This window comes from Marmota flaviventris, chromosome 8 (assembly GCF_047511675.1).
Source record: "Marmota flaviventris isolate mMarFla1 chromosome 8, mMarFla1.hap1, whole genome shotgun sequence".
NCBI lineage: Eukaryota > Metazoa > Chordata > Mammalia > Rodentia > Sciuridae > Marmota > Marmota flaviventris.
The window spans coordinates 53869344-53884547 of record NC_092505.1 but is presented as its reverse complement, the minus strand read 5'-3'; the positions used below and the strand labels follow the sequence as shown (position 1 = coordinate 53884547).

The window sequence follows — 15204 nt, the reverse complement described above, 5'->3', positions numbered from 1 at the left end:
ATATGCCCTGACTTCCCAAGAGGCCCAAGAGGAAAGGTCTGGAGATGCTAGGCTCTCCATCCCAGGTTCTGAGAAACTGATGTGACTCCATTTTTGAGAAACCAGCTTCTACCTCAAGTCCTGTCCAGAGGGAGGGGGCATGACTCTTGTCCTTGGAAAAACCCACAGAAGGCTCTTAGGCACATATCCACCCTGCTGAGTTGTTTAACAGAAGGGATCTGCGGCACTAGGTGCCCCTGACTCAGTTATGCTAGGTGAGGACCCATAGTGACCCCCCTAGCAACCACCCATCAGCATGAGACAGGAAAAATATCTGAAATGTCAGGTGACCCCCCAGTAGTTTCGGTGATTGATAACATGATTAGGCCACCCTGCAGTTTGGCATATACACTCTTGCAACCCCTCCCGGCCTAAACCAATCAGTTCAAATGTATCCACCATTTGAACTCACCAACTACCCTTACCCAACTTGTTGCCGCCAGTGAATGTATTAATCAATGTTAAGAATTGTTTGATTTTCCCGCGGTATAAAATGATTTGCTGTGTGATGTTGTGATGCATAGAGTATCCCCCCAAAACCTATAAATCCTCACTGAACTAAGGGTTGGGACTCACTACTCGGGACCGCTGCTTTGGAAACGGTTGAGAGTCCAGGCTCGAGCCTGCAATAAAGACTCTTGTGTAATTGCACTGGATTCGGCTCCTGGAGGTCTATTGGGGTCCCACGAATCTGGCATTACAGTTCTAGGAGCTTGTGGGCACCTGGTAGCCCTGCAGGTGTGGGGGCCATTTCTTGGCTCTGGCCCAGGGATGGCAGAGTTTCCTGGGTATGTGGACAGTGGGCCCCATAACTGGGCCCCCTATAACACCCCTTGCCTTATTCATAGGCCAAGGATTAGGTGGGGAATATCTGAGAATCAAGGGCACATTCAGCAGAAATAAGAAGGGGGCAAAAAGGGAAGGGGGTGCAGCAAGGAGTCACAAGACTGGCCCAAGGCTTAGGGTAGAGGGTATGGTGGAGGACATCAAAGGAAGGAATGTTCTATGTCCCACTTAACGCTCAAGAAGCAGTGAGCCTGATCCAAGGGTCTTTCTTAAGGAAATCCCAGGAATCCTAGGCTGGGGGCAGGGGGCGGACACACATAAAATCTTCATCCCAGAGCAGGAAGTCTTTGCCTTTGGAAAGGCCATGTCCTCTTTTGAGAATCTGAGGGAAATTACATCCTTCCCTAGTGGGAAAACTGAGGACCAGATTGTCAAGGAGATGTCTCACATCTAGCTTAGGACTTGGAAGGCCCTTGCCTGAGACTGAGTGAGACCCTGTATACCTGAAGGCAGGAGCCAATGAGTGCAGACCTGAACCAGGCAGGATGGCAGGGGGATAGGCAGGATGGCAGGGGGACAGCCAGTGGGGCTGGAGGAGGCAACATGAACTCCCCAGAGACTGGGGCCTGGCCTTCTTGGCCCCCCGTGGAGCTGGACTCTCCCCAGCACTCTCCCATTCAGACAGTATCCATGAGGCACATCCAGGCCTTGGCCCAGGCTCCTGGACCACCTCTCTCCTCCCTCACCCAGATCCAGTTTATCTGGAGGGCTCTCCTTTGGGAATGAGCTTGGGAGCCTCTGGCTTCCCCACTCGGCCTTTCCCCCTGTTGGTCAGCAGGGTTGAGCCATCCCTTCTGCACACACAGGTTCACAGGCACTAAAACCTGGGCACAGGGACTCAAAAAGACTTCCCCCTCCTTCTCTGCCATGTGCCCATGAACTTGGGCTTCCCAGACAGAGGAAGTGAGCAGGAATAAGATTTGAGAAAAGCCTTAAGCCCCAAAGGGACTTGAGCCCAGGGGGATAGATACTGGGACAAGGAAAGGGGATGAGAAGAGTTGGAGTTCCAGCCAGGGCAGGCAGGTGGGGCTGGGCCTGGGCTTCCCAGGACAGGTTGGGGAGGAAAGGAAGAGGGAAGAGCGGTCTTGTGGTGGGACTTTGTAGTCTGGAGAGTTGGAGACACATCCTGCATCGTAGGTCACCCACCTCCTAAAGTTGGTCAGAAAGGATAAGGGGCTGGGTGAACAAACCCCCGAGGATGAGCTCATACCAACACATGTGCATACTCTCTCTCTCTCACACACACACACACCCTAGGGGACATGTATCTGATCCCTTGGGTGACATCCTTTTGCCTCCACCTTTATCACACAAGATGGTTTCACCCGGATACAAGTATGGAAAGAAGCAGTATGGTTTGTGGCTGTCCTGATGCTTCATGTGGCAAGATGATATGGGGTCCTTGATACAAATTCAGAGTGCCCCACAACCACTAATAGTACTCTCTAAATTCTGACATGGTCAGGTTGCCCAACTAGTGGAGAAAATAACCCTAAATCATTCCAGCTGCATTCATTGCTTGCCTGCTGTGCACCAGATGAAACACCTCACCTCCTCCTCCAACAACTTACTATGAAGGTGATATTATTCCCAGTCCCAAGGTCACACTCTGGAGACTAACATACCACATACCCACCGTTTTGATGTGCCCCCTGCCCCACACTCTGGGGCCTGCAGACTCAAAAGACCTGAGTGTACCCCAGGGGCAGGACCAGAACCAGCACCTGATGCACCCCAGGAGGAAGGGACCAGGGTGGGACACAGTTGCAGGAGAGATGCAGGATGAATGCCCCCACCCTTCACATCTGGGGAGGAGGCAGCCAGGAGGGGGCTCCAGACTGCCTCAGGCTGGCTCACCCCCCACAAGAGGGCTGGGCAGCGGGCACCCCCTGCAGTCAGACAGGGATGCTAGCTGGGGGTTTTCTCTCCAGTGCTAGCTGGGGGTTTTCTCTCCTCTCATCTTCAGCCCTTGCCAGGAAGCCAGCCAGGTCAGTCACTGTGATTATTACTGTTGCCACATTTTAAGGATGAGAGAAATGCTAAGTGTCTTGCTCAAGGTCAACGAGCTAGACAATGTTGGTTCCCAAGCTTGGGTCTCCAGAGAGCAAGGATCTTCCCTTCCAACAGGGCTTTGTTCGAACCCCTCAGAGCCTCCCTACACCCCCAGGAAACACCGCTTCTCTAAACCTAGAACAAACAGACAGAGCAGCCATAGGAAGAAGTAAAAACTATTTACAAATGTACAACAGGAATGGAAGTCTTAGCACTCCCAGTAGGGGAGTGATTGAGGGCTCAGCTACGAGAGGCCTCCACATGGAGGCTCAGAAGGTGAAGTTCAGATATCCTGGTATCCAGCAGTGTGAATGGGTGAGTGAGAGGCTCGTGGATGGGAGGCCAAGCCTTCTCTGTGGGTTTTTTGCTGCGGCATCGGGCTGATGGAAATCTAAACACATAAGTCAATACATGGGGGTTCTTTCTAGCCTCTACCCTGCAGTTCACAGTCATGGCCCTGGGCCCCAGGAGGCAGGACAAAGGAGAGGGCTGGTACCTCAAGTACTGCAAGGGCCCGTGGGGGGCACCATGGGTTATCTACCCTATTGCACTCCTAATGCTCCACTTCATATGTTTCACATGGAATTTCAAGTACAAATTTCCATTTAAAAAAAAAAAAAAAAAAAAGAGCCAGGCAGTGGCACATGACTATAATTCTAGTGCCTGGGAGGCTGAGGCAGGAGGATCACAAGTTCAAAGCCAGCCTCAGCAAATTGAGGCACTAAGCAACTTAGTGAGAACCTGTCTCTAAATAAAATACAAAATAGGGCTGGGGATGTGGCTCAGGGGTCGAGTGCCCTGAGTTCAATTCCCTGTCCCCCTCCCCCCCAAAAAAGAATCTCCTTTAAAACATAGATTACTAGTCTCAGTGCTCATTAATAACTGAGGAAACTGAGGCCTCGAAAGGTAAGGGACTGGCCAAGGCCAACTAGCAAATTAGTGGTGCAGTCTTTTCTCTTTGTCTATTCAGCAACACCTGGGAGTGCTCTGAAACCTGGACCCCGCACACTCAGGTCCATAATTCCATTCCTTAAGCTCCATGTGCTTCAGCTTCAGGGCCAGCCTGACCTCAGGGGCCTCCCCCAACACATGTGCGACCCACAGACATCCCTCTCCCAATGCATACCCACTATTCCTCACCTCCTGTAAAGCTGCAGCCTCGCCACTCCCTGGGGGGCCCTGCCTATGTGTTGGAGATGTGGGCCCAGGGAGCTCTGTGGGACGGTGTTGACGGGAATGTTGTGGCGAGAACTGTGTGTGCACTGGGTTCCCTTGCTCAGGGTCCCACTCCGTGCCTTCCTCCTGCTGCATCCAAATAGCTGCAGACATGTACCTGGGGTGCGACAGACCAAATGCAGGGAGTCACTACCCACCTTGGCCTGGTGCCCCTGACCACCCTCACCCTCAGCTTGGAAAGCACAGAGCCCAGGATTCCCAGCCAGGAGTCTCATCCCGGCTGCAGTTCCCCTCTACCCCATTTCTTAGGGCAAGAACCTAGAAGGGCAATGAATAGGGACGTTCCCAGTGGCTCCCAAAGTACCCTGGAGAAAACCCAAAGGAAAGGACAATGGGTGACAGGGCCTGGGAGCTGGGGTCAGGGACCAGAGAAGAAGACCCAGCTTTATCCCACCCCACTCCCACCAGCCCCAGGTCCACCACTTGAGCCCCCAGTTAACCAACTCACTTGGGTCCCACTGGCATACAAATGGTCAAATACCAGTTGTTGGCACAGCCCTGGTCGAAGGGGTTGTTGTTCCGGAATGATTTGCCCTGGAGGGAGATGGGGATGGGAAGAGGAGCTCAGAAACAGCAGGACTGGGCAAGGCCATCTCCCAGTGATCCTTCCTAAGTTAGTCAACTAAGCCAGGGCTCAACCCAAGCCTGGAGCAAGATTCTAAGGGCAGGGGAGCCCAAGAATGACCCAGGGCCTCCTGCCTTCCTAGGCTCCTAGGAAGAGTGACCTCCCTCGACCCACTTGTGAGCAGCTCTCCCCAGACAGTGCTGACACTGCACCCCCTTCTCCTGCCTTCTCAGGGCTCCTCATCATCTTGTGCCTCCCTGTGCAAGATCCTTGTTCTGTCTCCATTGGCTACACCTGTCCTCTTACCTCATCCTTCCATATACCCCCCCCCCCTTTTTTTAAAAATATTTTTTAGTTGTTGATAGACCTTATTATTTTTTTAATTTGTATGGGGTACTGAGGATCGAACTCAGTGCCTCACACATGCTAGGCAAGTTCTTTGCCACTGAGCTACAACCCCAGCCTCTTTCAGATACCTTTTAAACTCTTCCTTGTGCTGCTCAGTTGCTCAAAAACAATGTCACCACCCCACTCCCACTTCATTTCCCCACCTCTCATTTATTTCTAAAATTATGCCTTAATTGAATTTCACTATCTGGTAGGACAGGGGCAGTGGGGAGGCCCAATCATAGTTTCCTAGTCAAAAATCACATGGTCCAGGAAAATCTGGGCTGAAGGCCTTCAGTACACAAAGCAGTAAAGGTCAAGCTCAAAGTAAAGGCAGACCACAGGGCTGATGAATAAGGGCCAAGCACAGAGTCTCAGGTGGGAGGGGGACCAGATATGGCAGTGGTGGGCTGGTGACTAAAAGGATGGGAGGTGATGAGCAGAGAGGCTCCTTTGTCTGTTCACTGTCTTGGGGTCTGCAGCGTCCCCTCCCCCACTGATGCTGCCCACCAGTCTTCCTGAAAGAGCCATTAGTCAAGTGATTGCCATACTAAAGGAATCCCATGGCAGAAATGCCCACCCCTATCATTCCTATTCAACACTAAAAAGAAAAAGCAATAAAGATACACAGATTGGAAAGAAGGTAATGAAACTGTTCTTCACAGATGACAATTTTCTATGTAGAATGTACAACAGCCACAAAATGCTGGGGGAGAACTCAGTGGTTGAGCACCTCTGATTCAACCCCTAGTCCTAGAAAAACAACACTAAGGACTCCTGCTCTTGGGAAGATGCTATGAAGAAAATGGAATGACAAGTGACCGATTGCAAGAAGAGATTTGCAAAACCTAGATCTGAATCTCATGTAGAAAACTCTTAAAACTCAATAAGAAAACAACCCGTTTTTTCAAATGGGCAAAAGATTGGAGTAAACGCTTTTTGGGGAGTGGGTACCACGGATTGAATATAGGGGCACTCAACCACTGAGCCACATCCCCAGTCCAATTTTTTTGTATTTTATTAGAGAAAGGGTCTCACTGAGTTGCTTAGTGCCTCGCTTTGCTGAGGCTGGCTTTGAACTCGGAATTCTCCTGTCTCAGCCTCCCAAGCTGCTGGGATTACAGGTGTGCGCCACTGTGCCCTGCCAGGACTAAACACTTTACCAAAGACCTACTGATGGCCAAACAGACATGAAAATAGGCTCAACATCATTACTCATTAGGAAAACACAACCTGGAACCTTAATGAAATACTACAACTCATTTAATAAGACAGGTTATGATTAAAAGGCAAAACAAAATAACAAAGGACAGTTTGAGGGGCTGGGGTTGTGGCTCAGTGGTAGAATGCTTGCCTAGTGTGTGTGAGGCACTGAATTCGATTCTTAGCACTGCATATAAATAAATAAAAGGTCAACTGATACCTAAAAGATATTTGAAAAAAAAAGTGTGAAATGTTGGTGAGGATGTGAAGCAACTGGAACTCCCAAACATTGCTGATAGAATTTAGGAACCTTACAGTTGTTTTGGAAGACAAACTTGGCAATTTCCTACAAAGTTCCACACGTGTTTACCTTATGACTCAGCAATGCCACCCCTAAGAATTTATTTAAGAAAAATGAAAACTTATGTTCACATGCCTGTGTATCAATGTTTGGGGCAGCTTTATTTATAACTACCCCAAACTAACTGGGCATAGTGGCCCACACCTGTAATCCCAGAGGCTTGGGAGCCTGAAGCAAGAGGATGGCAAGTTGAAAGTCAGCCTAATCAACTTAGTGATGCACTAAGCAACTTAGTGAGACCCTGTATCAAAATTTAAAAAAAAAATAAAATTTTAAAGCATAATGGAAGGGGTGCTAGGAATGTGGCTCAGAGATTAAACATCCCCGGCTTCAATTTCTAGTATGAAAAAAAAAATACTGGCAAAACCTAGATATAATGTAAAAAATCCTTCGTTTGGTGAATGTATAAACAATCTGTAGGGCATCCATACGCTACTACACAGCAATAAAAATAAATAAAATACTGATATGAGCGACAAGATGGATGAATCTCAAATACATTGTGCTAAATAAATAAAGCCAGAGAAAAAAGGCAATGACTCCATTTACATGTGATCCTGGAAAAAAAGAAAAACCAGAAGGACATAGGGAGAGAGACTGACAACAACAGGTGAATGAAAGGATATTCTGGAGTAAAGAAACTGCCTAAACTTGATCATGCTGGAGAATGCAGGACAGTATCCATTTGTCAAAATCCCTTATCCTAGACTAAAATGGTGAATTTTGCAGTTTTAATTTATTCCTCAATAAATGAGTTTGTTTTTTTTTTTAATCCCACCATGGCTCCCAGGTTTCCACTTTGTCAAAACTAAATTTCACGCTCAACTTTTAGGAGATTTTTAATCTTGACTCCCACGGGGTCAACTTCATTGCCCATGCCACCTTGGGTTTGATTTAGAATAGTTTCCTCCTCATTTCCTTAACATCCTACTTTCGGGTTTCTGTGCCTTTTTGCAAAGGTGTGCCTCTCACAGACAACACCCTCCTGTCTTCTACCTTTGCAAAATCACACCTAGGACAGGAAGAGTGGCACGTCCTTCCTCTACAATGCTGGCCTCGCCAAACTCAGTTTCTTCCAGGCTGCTACACCACTCAGGACCGACCCCCGTCTCAAGCGTTTTCCTAGGCGTCTGCTGGTGTTATACTGATCGCAGGGTTCTTCTCAACACAAGCGCAGGATGTACCCATCCCTCAAATAACAGGCTCTCCATGCAATGCACCCAGGAGGGAGAATGACCACTGAGCTCCAGGGGGAGGAAAGATCTGAGCTGCATCTTAAAGGGTGGGTCTGGAAGGACTCAGGAGGCACCATCAGGACCAAGGGCAGTGAAGATCAGCAGAAAGTGCCTGAGGCCCAAAGATGCAAGATGCCTCCGCACCGTCTGGTATTGTAGTACTCGCTTACCTTGCTCACCGACACAGCCTGGACCATCAGGAGCAGAATGACAGGCAGCAGGAGTACCAAGACCGGTACAGCTACTGTGATGCTGTGCGCACACAAGCTAAGAAGAACAGCCAAACTGTTCTCTCCTGGCCCCGCCCATCGACCGACACGCCCTCAGTAGCCCCGCCCCGGCTACCCCGCCCACCCACTTGTTCCTCCCTGGCCTGGACAGTTAATCCAGCACACCCAAGAGAAACCTCACCCCACCATGCTGTCCTCCCACTTGTCCCTTTTCAACCTTTATTACCCCACTTCTTGGCCTCCCGAGATTCTTAACTCCATAATCCATCCTACCTGGCCCATCTACCTGACCCCACTCGCCTTCAACCTGTCCTTCACAGGTCCTCCCAAGTGGCTTCTCCCTTTAGCCCTGCTCACACCTCAGCCCTGCCCTCAGTTAACCCCGCCTCTTGGCTGTCCTGCCCCTTGGCTGTCCGCCCCTCCCCACAACCCATTCTCTTCCCAGTATGGGCCCTTGGGACTGTGTGGATACGCCATGGCTGAGTCCAGCGACCAGGGCATGTGTCTTGTACGAATGAGGAAAAGCGAAACGGTAGCCAGAACAACAACCAGATAAAGGCACAGGGACACCACCAGCAGCGCGAATACGCGGAAATTTCTTTGACCGACACAATTGTTTACCCACAGGCAGTGGTGATCAAAGTCCTAGGGGAGAGAAGGCAGACCTTGAGGGTCTATTTGGCTTAGCCCAACACCCCCAAATCTTGAGGCCCCCCCGCAACCCAGCCCCTAGACCTCCTGCTCTTGGTCATGCACGTGAGCCCCCATCTCCAGGGTGAAACCAGCACGTCCATGGATAGAACACAGTTAGGACGCCATGGCTCATCAGGTCATTTGTCATGAGTGAGGTCTTTAGAGACAAGTCCTGCCTGGTGTCACTTTGAGCAGGATACAGAAAAACTCTGAAGCTGTATTTTTTCAGATACTGGGTAAGGATGAGAAGAATTCCTTGCCCAGCCAGCCTTCTGTACTTGGAAACCCGTGCAGGATGTGCACATGAGAGAAGAGCACTCAGAACCCAGGAAACCCTCAATTGGACACCCAGAGGTGGACAGGCAAAGGTACCCAGAACGGGGCAGCAGCTGGCCTAAAGTTATGGGTATCTAGTATCAGCAAGCTAGGGGTTGGGACAGTCACTGCCTTTCCTCCCCTTGACTCCACCAGGCTTAGCACAGATGGTGCCCTTTGCATGTTAGCACCTGTGCAAGCAAGGCGAGCCTTTCAGGACAGGTGCAAAACTGGAGGCAATAACATATATAAGTGACCAAGAGTGGCTGAGAGCCACTTGTAGCAGTGTGGGAAGATGGTCTCATACCCACCCCTGGACCACATATGATGTGAGGTTCCTGGTCCTGGCCAGGTGCCCTGGGATGGGTTGGTGAGTGGTCAGGAAGGAGGAGTACTTACCTCCACACAGATATTACAGAAGGGACAGTGGTGGCTCCGGGGTGGACGATGGAAAGAACACTTTGAGCACCACTGCAGGCGGAAGGCCATATTGTTCACTCATGCTATGTATTGAATGTTGGGGTCCTCTTCTAAGGAGCCTGGCAGGGGAAGAGATTTGGGCAGTGGCAGGAGGTCCTTCCACCACTCTACTGCTTGGGGCAGCCCCATAGCATCATTGGGCATCAAGAAGGTGGGTAGGAGGTGGGCAGGGGAATCCCGGTCCCTGTTGAGCAAGCTGACCACTCAGATGGGTGGGCAGTCAAAGAGAAAGGGCTGTCCAGCCACAGGAGCTCTACATGGAGCTCCCCCTTTGGAATAGTGATCAGTGCTTGAAGTGGTGGGTAAAATGGGAAAGAGGAGGAGTGAACTGCGTGGTTTGGAAGAGCCTGCTGGCCTCTCTTGCCAGCCTGCCCAGTCCTCCCTTCTAAAGCATCTGGAAAACCTCCAGGATTCTGTTTTTTCACACTTCAGTGGCTTGGGAAATGAAGTGCCAGGGCCCAAGTAATGATGACATGGAGGGAAGGGATCCTGAGGCCACGGGGGCGGGGGGTGGGGTTGAGCGGGGGTTAGCACTTTTGAAATCACCCCTATAGGCATCAGCCCTTGGGGTAGCACCTCCTTCTCCAGGGGTCTGAGGCCTTACCTCTGTGTAAAATGCCTGGGTCTGACCCGTTGAGGAAAATGAGGCTGCAGAAGGACACTAGAAAGAGTAGGCCCGAAACCACAGCAAATTCCCACTGCCCATGCTGAGCCAACCACCGGCACCTGAAACCAGAGCCAGACTCAGACCTAGTCTGGGGAAACCCAGAGCTCCCCACGAGGCCTAGTTCACCTGAGGTAGGACTCACTCGCCTTAAGGACAGATCTAAATATCCAGGTTAGAGACAGACCATGGAGACTCCACCAAATGCCACCAGCATTACCAGTCTCTCACAGTTCCCTAAATGCGACAGGCACTCCAGACCTCTGTGCTTGCACATTGGGCTCCCTCTAACTCTATATCCTCCTTCTCCTGCTGACCCTCTCTCTCCACTTCCCTCCCTGCCTCTGTACTGTCGTTGTCTATTTTCTCTTCTGTGTCTAAGACACTGACACCTTCCATGGGAGACTCACGGGAAGCCGAAAAAGATTCCACTTATTGTAATAAGAAGCATTGCACTAAAAGCTGCAAACAGGCTTGGTTTCAGCCATGAGGATTCGATCGGAGGTTCATTTGGGGGCGTGATACTCTGTGAAGAGATCATGACTGAAGCCACCAACGAACTCTTCTGGGTTGGCACCCAGACTGCCATGACAACAGAAGTGACATCACAGAGGTTCTGGAATGGGGGCTCTGGCTGCTTCCAGTGACTTCTGAGATCAACCTTCCCCCACCCCCACATACGCACATGTTGTAGACTGGGACATCCTGCTCTTATGATGGTAGCTTTGTTGGAGCTTGTGATGATGTGATGTGGTTTGTCCCCAAAGGTTCAAAGGCTGGAGGGTTGGTCCTCAGTGATGGGGTGATAGAACCTGAAAGAGGTGGGCCTAGTGGGAGGTAACTCAGTCACTCTGCAAGATGCCCTCTCAAGGGAGTAATGGACTTCTCATGGGCCCCCATTTGCTCCTGTGAGAGGGGGTTGTTATAAAAAGAGCCAGATTGGTCCCTCCCTGTTTTCTGGCCATGCATTCTGTACTCCTTGTATGTCCTCCCACCATGATGCCATTCACCATGTTGTGAACACCCTCACCAGAGATCACTTGCAGGAGCTGCCAAATCTTGGATTCTGAGTTAAATAAACCTTACCTCCTTACAAATTATCTGTTCTCGGGTATTTTGTTAGAGCAACAGAAAGCAGGCTAATACAGAGGCCATAAAATACGTGAAGATGGCATGGGGAGAAGTTTGGTGATGGTTATTCCCCTTTCAGGCCCAGTGCTAATTGGAGTCAACAGTGCTCATTGCTCATCCTAGCTCCACTTCTTCCTTTTTGTTGTAACAGAGCTCCAGTTTGGGGAAGGAGGTAGAAATCTACCAACTAAATATCTTCCCAGTTTCCCTCACTTCCATGGTGGGCTTTATGACGTAATTCTCTCTCAAAATGAGCTGGGGATGTGACTCAATGGTTAAATAATCCTAGTTTCAATCCCTGATGATGATGATAATAAAAAATAATAATAATTTGTACATATTTATGGCATACAACATATTTTGAAACATGTATACATTGAAGAATGTCTGAGTCAAGTTTTTTAACATATACATTACTTCATATTATTTGTGGTGAGAACCCTTAAAATCTGAGTCATTTTTAGTGTAGATAACATTATCAACTGTAATCATTCTGTTGTATGTTATTATTAACTGTAGTCATTATATTGCACAATAGATCCCTTAAACTCATCCCTCTCATCTAAGTGTAATTTGTTCTCCTGGGACCAGCATCTTCCCCATCCCCCGCCCAGCCACTCCTGGGCCCCTGGCAGTCACCGTTCTGCTCTCTGTTTCTATGAGTTCAACTTTTATAGATTCCACATGTAGGTGAGATCATGTGATTGTTGCCCTGTGCGTGGCTTATTTCCCCCAGTAAAATGTCCTTTGGCCTCATTCATTTGTCATAAATGACAGGATTTCCTTATTTTTTTTTAAGACTAAAGAGTGTCCCCTTATATTTCTAAACCACATTTTCTGTATCCATTCACCACAGATTGGCTGGACCATAGGGTAGGTTTTTGTTGTTGTTGTTTTTTATGGTGCTGGGGATTGAACCCAGGGCCTTGTCCATGCGAGGCAAGCACTCTACCAACTGAGCTGGATTTTTAATTTTTTTTTTAAAGAGAGAGTGAGAGACAGAGAGAGAGAGAGAGAGACATAGAGAGAGAGAGAGAATTTTAAAATATTTATTTAGTTAGTTTTCAGCGGGCACAACATCTTTGTTTGTATGTGGTGCTGAGGATCGAACCTGGGCTGCACGCATGCCAGGCGAGCACGCTACCGCTTGAGCCACATCCCAAGCCCCTCTATTTTTTTTTTTTTTTTTTTGAATTTTAATATTTATTTATTTGTTTTAGTTTTCAGCGAACACAACATCTTTGTTTGTATGTGGTGCTGAGGATCGAACCCGGGCCGCACGCATGCCACGCAAGCGTGCTACCACTTGAGCCACATCCCCAGCCCCATCTATTTTTAATTTTTAAAGAAACTTCCCATACTGATTTCCATAATGACTGTACTAATTTACATTCCCCCGAACATACTACAAGAATTCTCTTTTCTCCACATCCTGACCAGTACTTAATATCTTTTGTCTTTCTTTTTCTTTTATTTATAATGGGGGTTGAACCCAGGGGGACTTTCCCCCTGATAGCCATCTGGAGACCTTTTTAATTTTATTTTGACATCAGGTCTCACTAAGTTGCTGAGGTTTACCTTGAATTTATAATCCTCTTGCCTCAGCCTCCTGAGTTACTGGGATGAAGGCATGTGCCACTGGTTCTTTTGTCTTTTTGATAATAGCCATTCTAATAGGTGTGAGAGGGTATCCCATTATGATTTTAATGTGCATTTCTCTAATGATTAGTGATGTTGAATATTTTTTTCAGATTTCTCTTGGTCAGTTGTGTTTCTACTGAGAATGAAGTAATGTTTCGGTCACAGTCTATCACCAAATTTGATGTCAATTTCTGTTGTAGCACAGGAAGAAGGGATGACATGCATTGGGTCATGGAAAAAGGTCAGGAGTGGTACTAGAATCATAACTACCAGGTCTATTGAGCTTTGGAGCAGACCATGCTAGCCTTAGGGTTTCTTTTTTTGTTTGGTATTTTTAATTAGGTATATATGACAGCACCATGCATTTTAATTCATTGTACACAACCGTAGCACAAATTTACATTTCTATGGTTGTATCCAATGTAGCGTCACACCATATGTGCATTCATACATGTACCTAGGGTAATGATGTCCATCTCATTCCACAATCTTTCCTACCCCCATGCCCCCTCCTCACATCTGCCTCCCCTTTGCCCCATCAAAGTTCCTCCATTTTTCCTTATCGGAGAGAACATTCAGCCTTTGGATTTTGGGGATTGGCTTACTTCATTTAGCATGATATTCTCTAACTCTATTCATTTACATGCACATGTCATAATTTTATTCTCTTTTAATGCTGAGTAATATTCCATTAGGTACATAGACCACAGTTTCTCTATCCATTCATCTATTGACGGGCATCCAGGCTGTTTCCACAGTTTAGCTATTGTGAATTGAGCTGCTATAAACATTGATGTGGCTGTGTCTCTGTAATATGCTGATTTTAAGTCCTTTGGGTATAGACCTAGGAGAGGGATAGCTGGGTCAAATGGTGGTTCTATTCCAAGTTTTCTAAGGAATCTCCATACTGCTTTCCAGATTGGGTTGCACCAATTTGCACTCCCACCAGCAGTGTATGAGTGTACCTTTTCCCCCACATCCTCATCAACATTTATTGTGGTCTGTATTCAGCACCCAGGGCACTTTCTGGTACAGCCACTGTTCTATGTGGTCTACATGAATTAACCCACAATTCCCTGTTTTACAGATAGGGAAGTTGACTGACCAGGGGCTAAGTAGCTACCCATGGTCTCCCTGCTGGACAGTTGTAGAGCTGTGATTTGGACTTATGAGGTCTGGCTCCAGAGTCCTTGCCACCAATCACAAGCAAGTGACTCCAGGAGGAGTTGCAGTCAGGGGGCAGAGTAGAAAGGGAGAAATTGGAGCATGGGATCAGTGCCTGAGATGGGTGCTGCCAATAATGGAAAGGAGCCCTGATTGGTGAATCCCAGAGGGCAGACCACATTTAGGTCCCTTGAGAATAGTGATCCTGGACATGGAGGGCCTCACTCTGAGCAGAGGAGGAAGGGTGATAGCCTATGGCCTGAACTGGGGCTAGAAGAACCACAGGATGGAGGGAGGGAAGAGCTGCAAGGCAAACTCAATGATGATACTAGAAGCTGGAGAGAGGAGGAGACAGGCAGACCATAGGGCTGAGGAATAAGGGCCAAGCACAGGAGTCACAGGTGGGAGGGAACCACATATGGCAGTAGTGTGTGCTGACTAAAAGGATGGGAGGTGATGAGCAGACAGGCTCCTCTGTCTGTTCAGCCGTCTCAGGGTCTGCAGCTTGCCCTCCCCCACTGATGCTGCCCACCAGTCTTCCTGAAAGAGCCTTTAGTCAAGCGGTTGCCATACTAAAGGAATCTCATGGCAGAGATGCCCACTCCTATCATTCCTAGTCAACATTAAAAAGAAAAAGAAATAAAAAACACACATGTTGGAAAGGAGGTAATAAAACTGTTCCTCACAGAGGACATGATTTTCCAAGTAGAATAAATAAAAACACTCAGTGGCAGAGCACCCCTGATTCAATCCCCAGAACTGGAAAAACAACACCACTAAGAACTTCTGCTTCCTTGGAAGATGCTATGAAGAAAATTGAATGAAAAGATTTGCAAAACCCAGTGTACAGAACTCTTAAAACTCAGTAAGAAAGAAAACAAAACTTTTTTTTTAAAGAAAAAAAGATTGCAGCAAACACTTTGCCAAAGACCTACCAATGGGCAAGAAGACATGAAATATGC

General features: G+C 48.2%; 1 protein-coding gene across 1 annotated transcript; it reads right to left on the bottom strand.

The window, feature by feature from the left end:
• Positions 1–597: 597 nt before the first annotated feature.
• LOC139706655 (palmitoyltransferase ZDHHC19-like) lies at positions 598–10895 on the bottom strand. The gene is given in 9 exon segments (XM_071614899.1): positions 598–711; positions 4078–4270; positions 4622–4689; positions 4767–4782; positions 8069–8176; positions 8627–8799; positions 9562–9701; positions 10247–10368; positions 10717–10895. Coding segments are annotated over 9 exon segments (1113 nt in total).
• Between the last annotated feature and the right edge of the window lie 4309 nt (positions 10896–15204).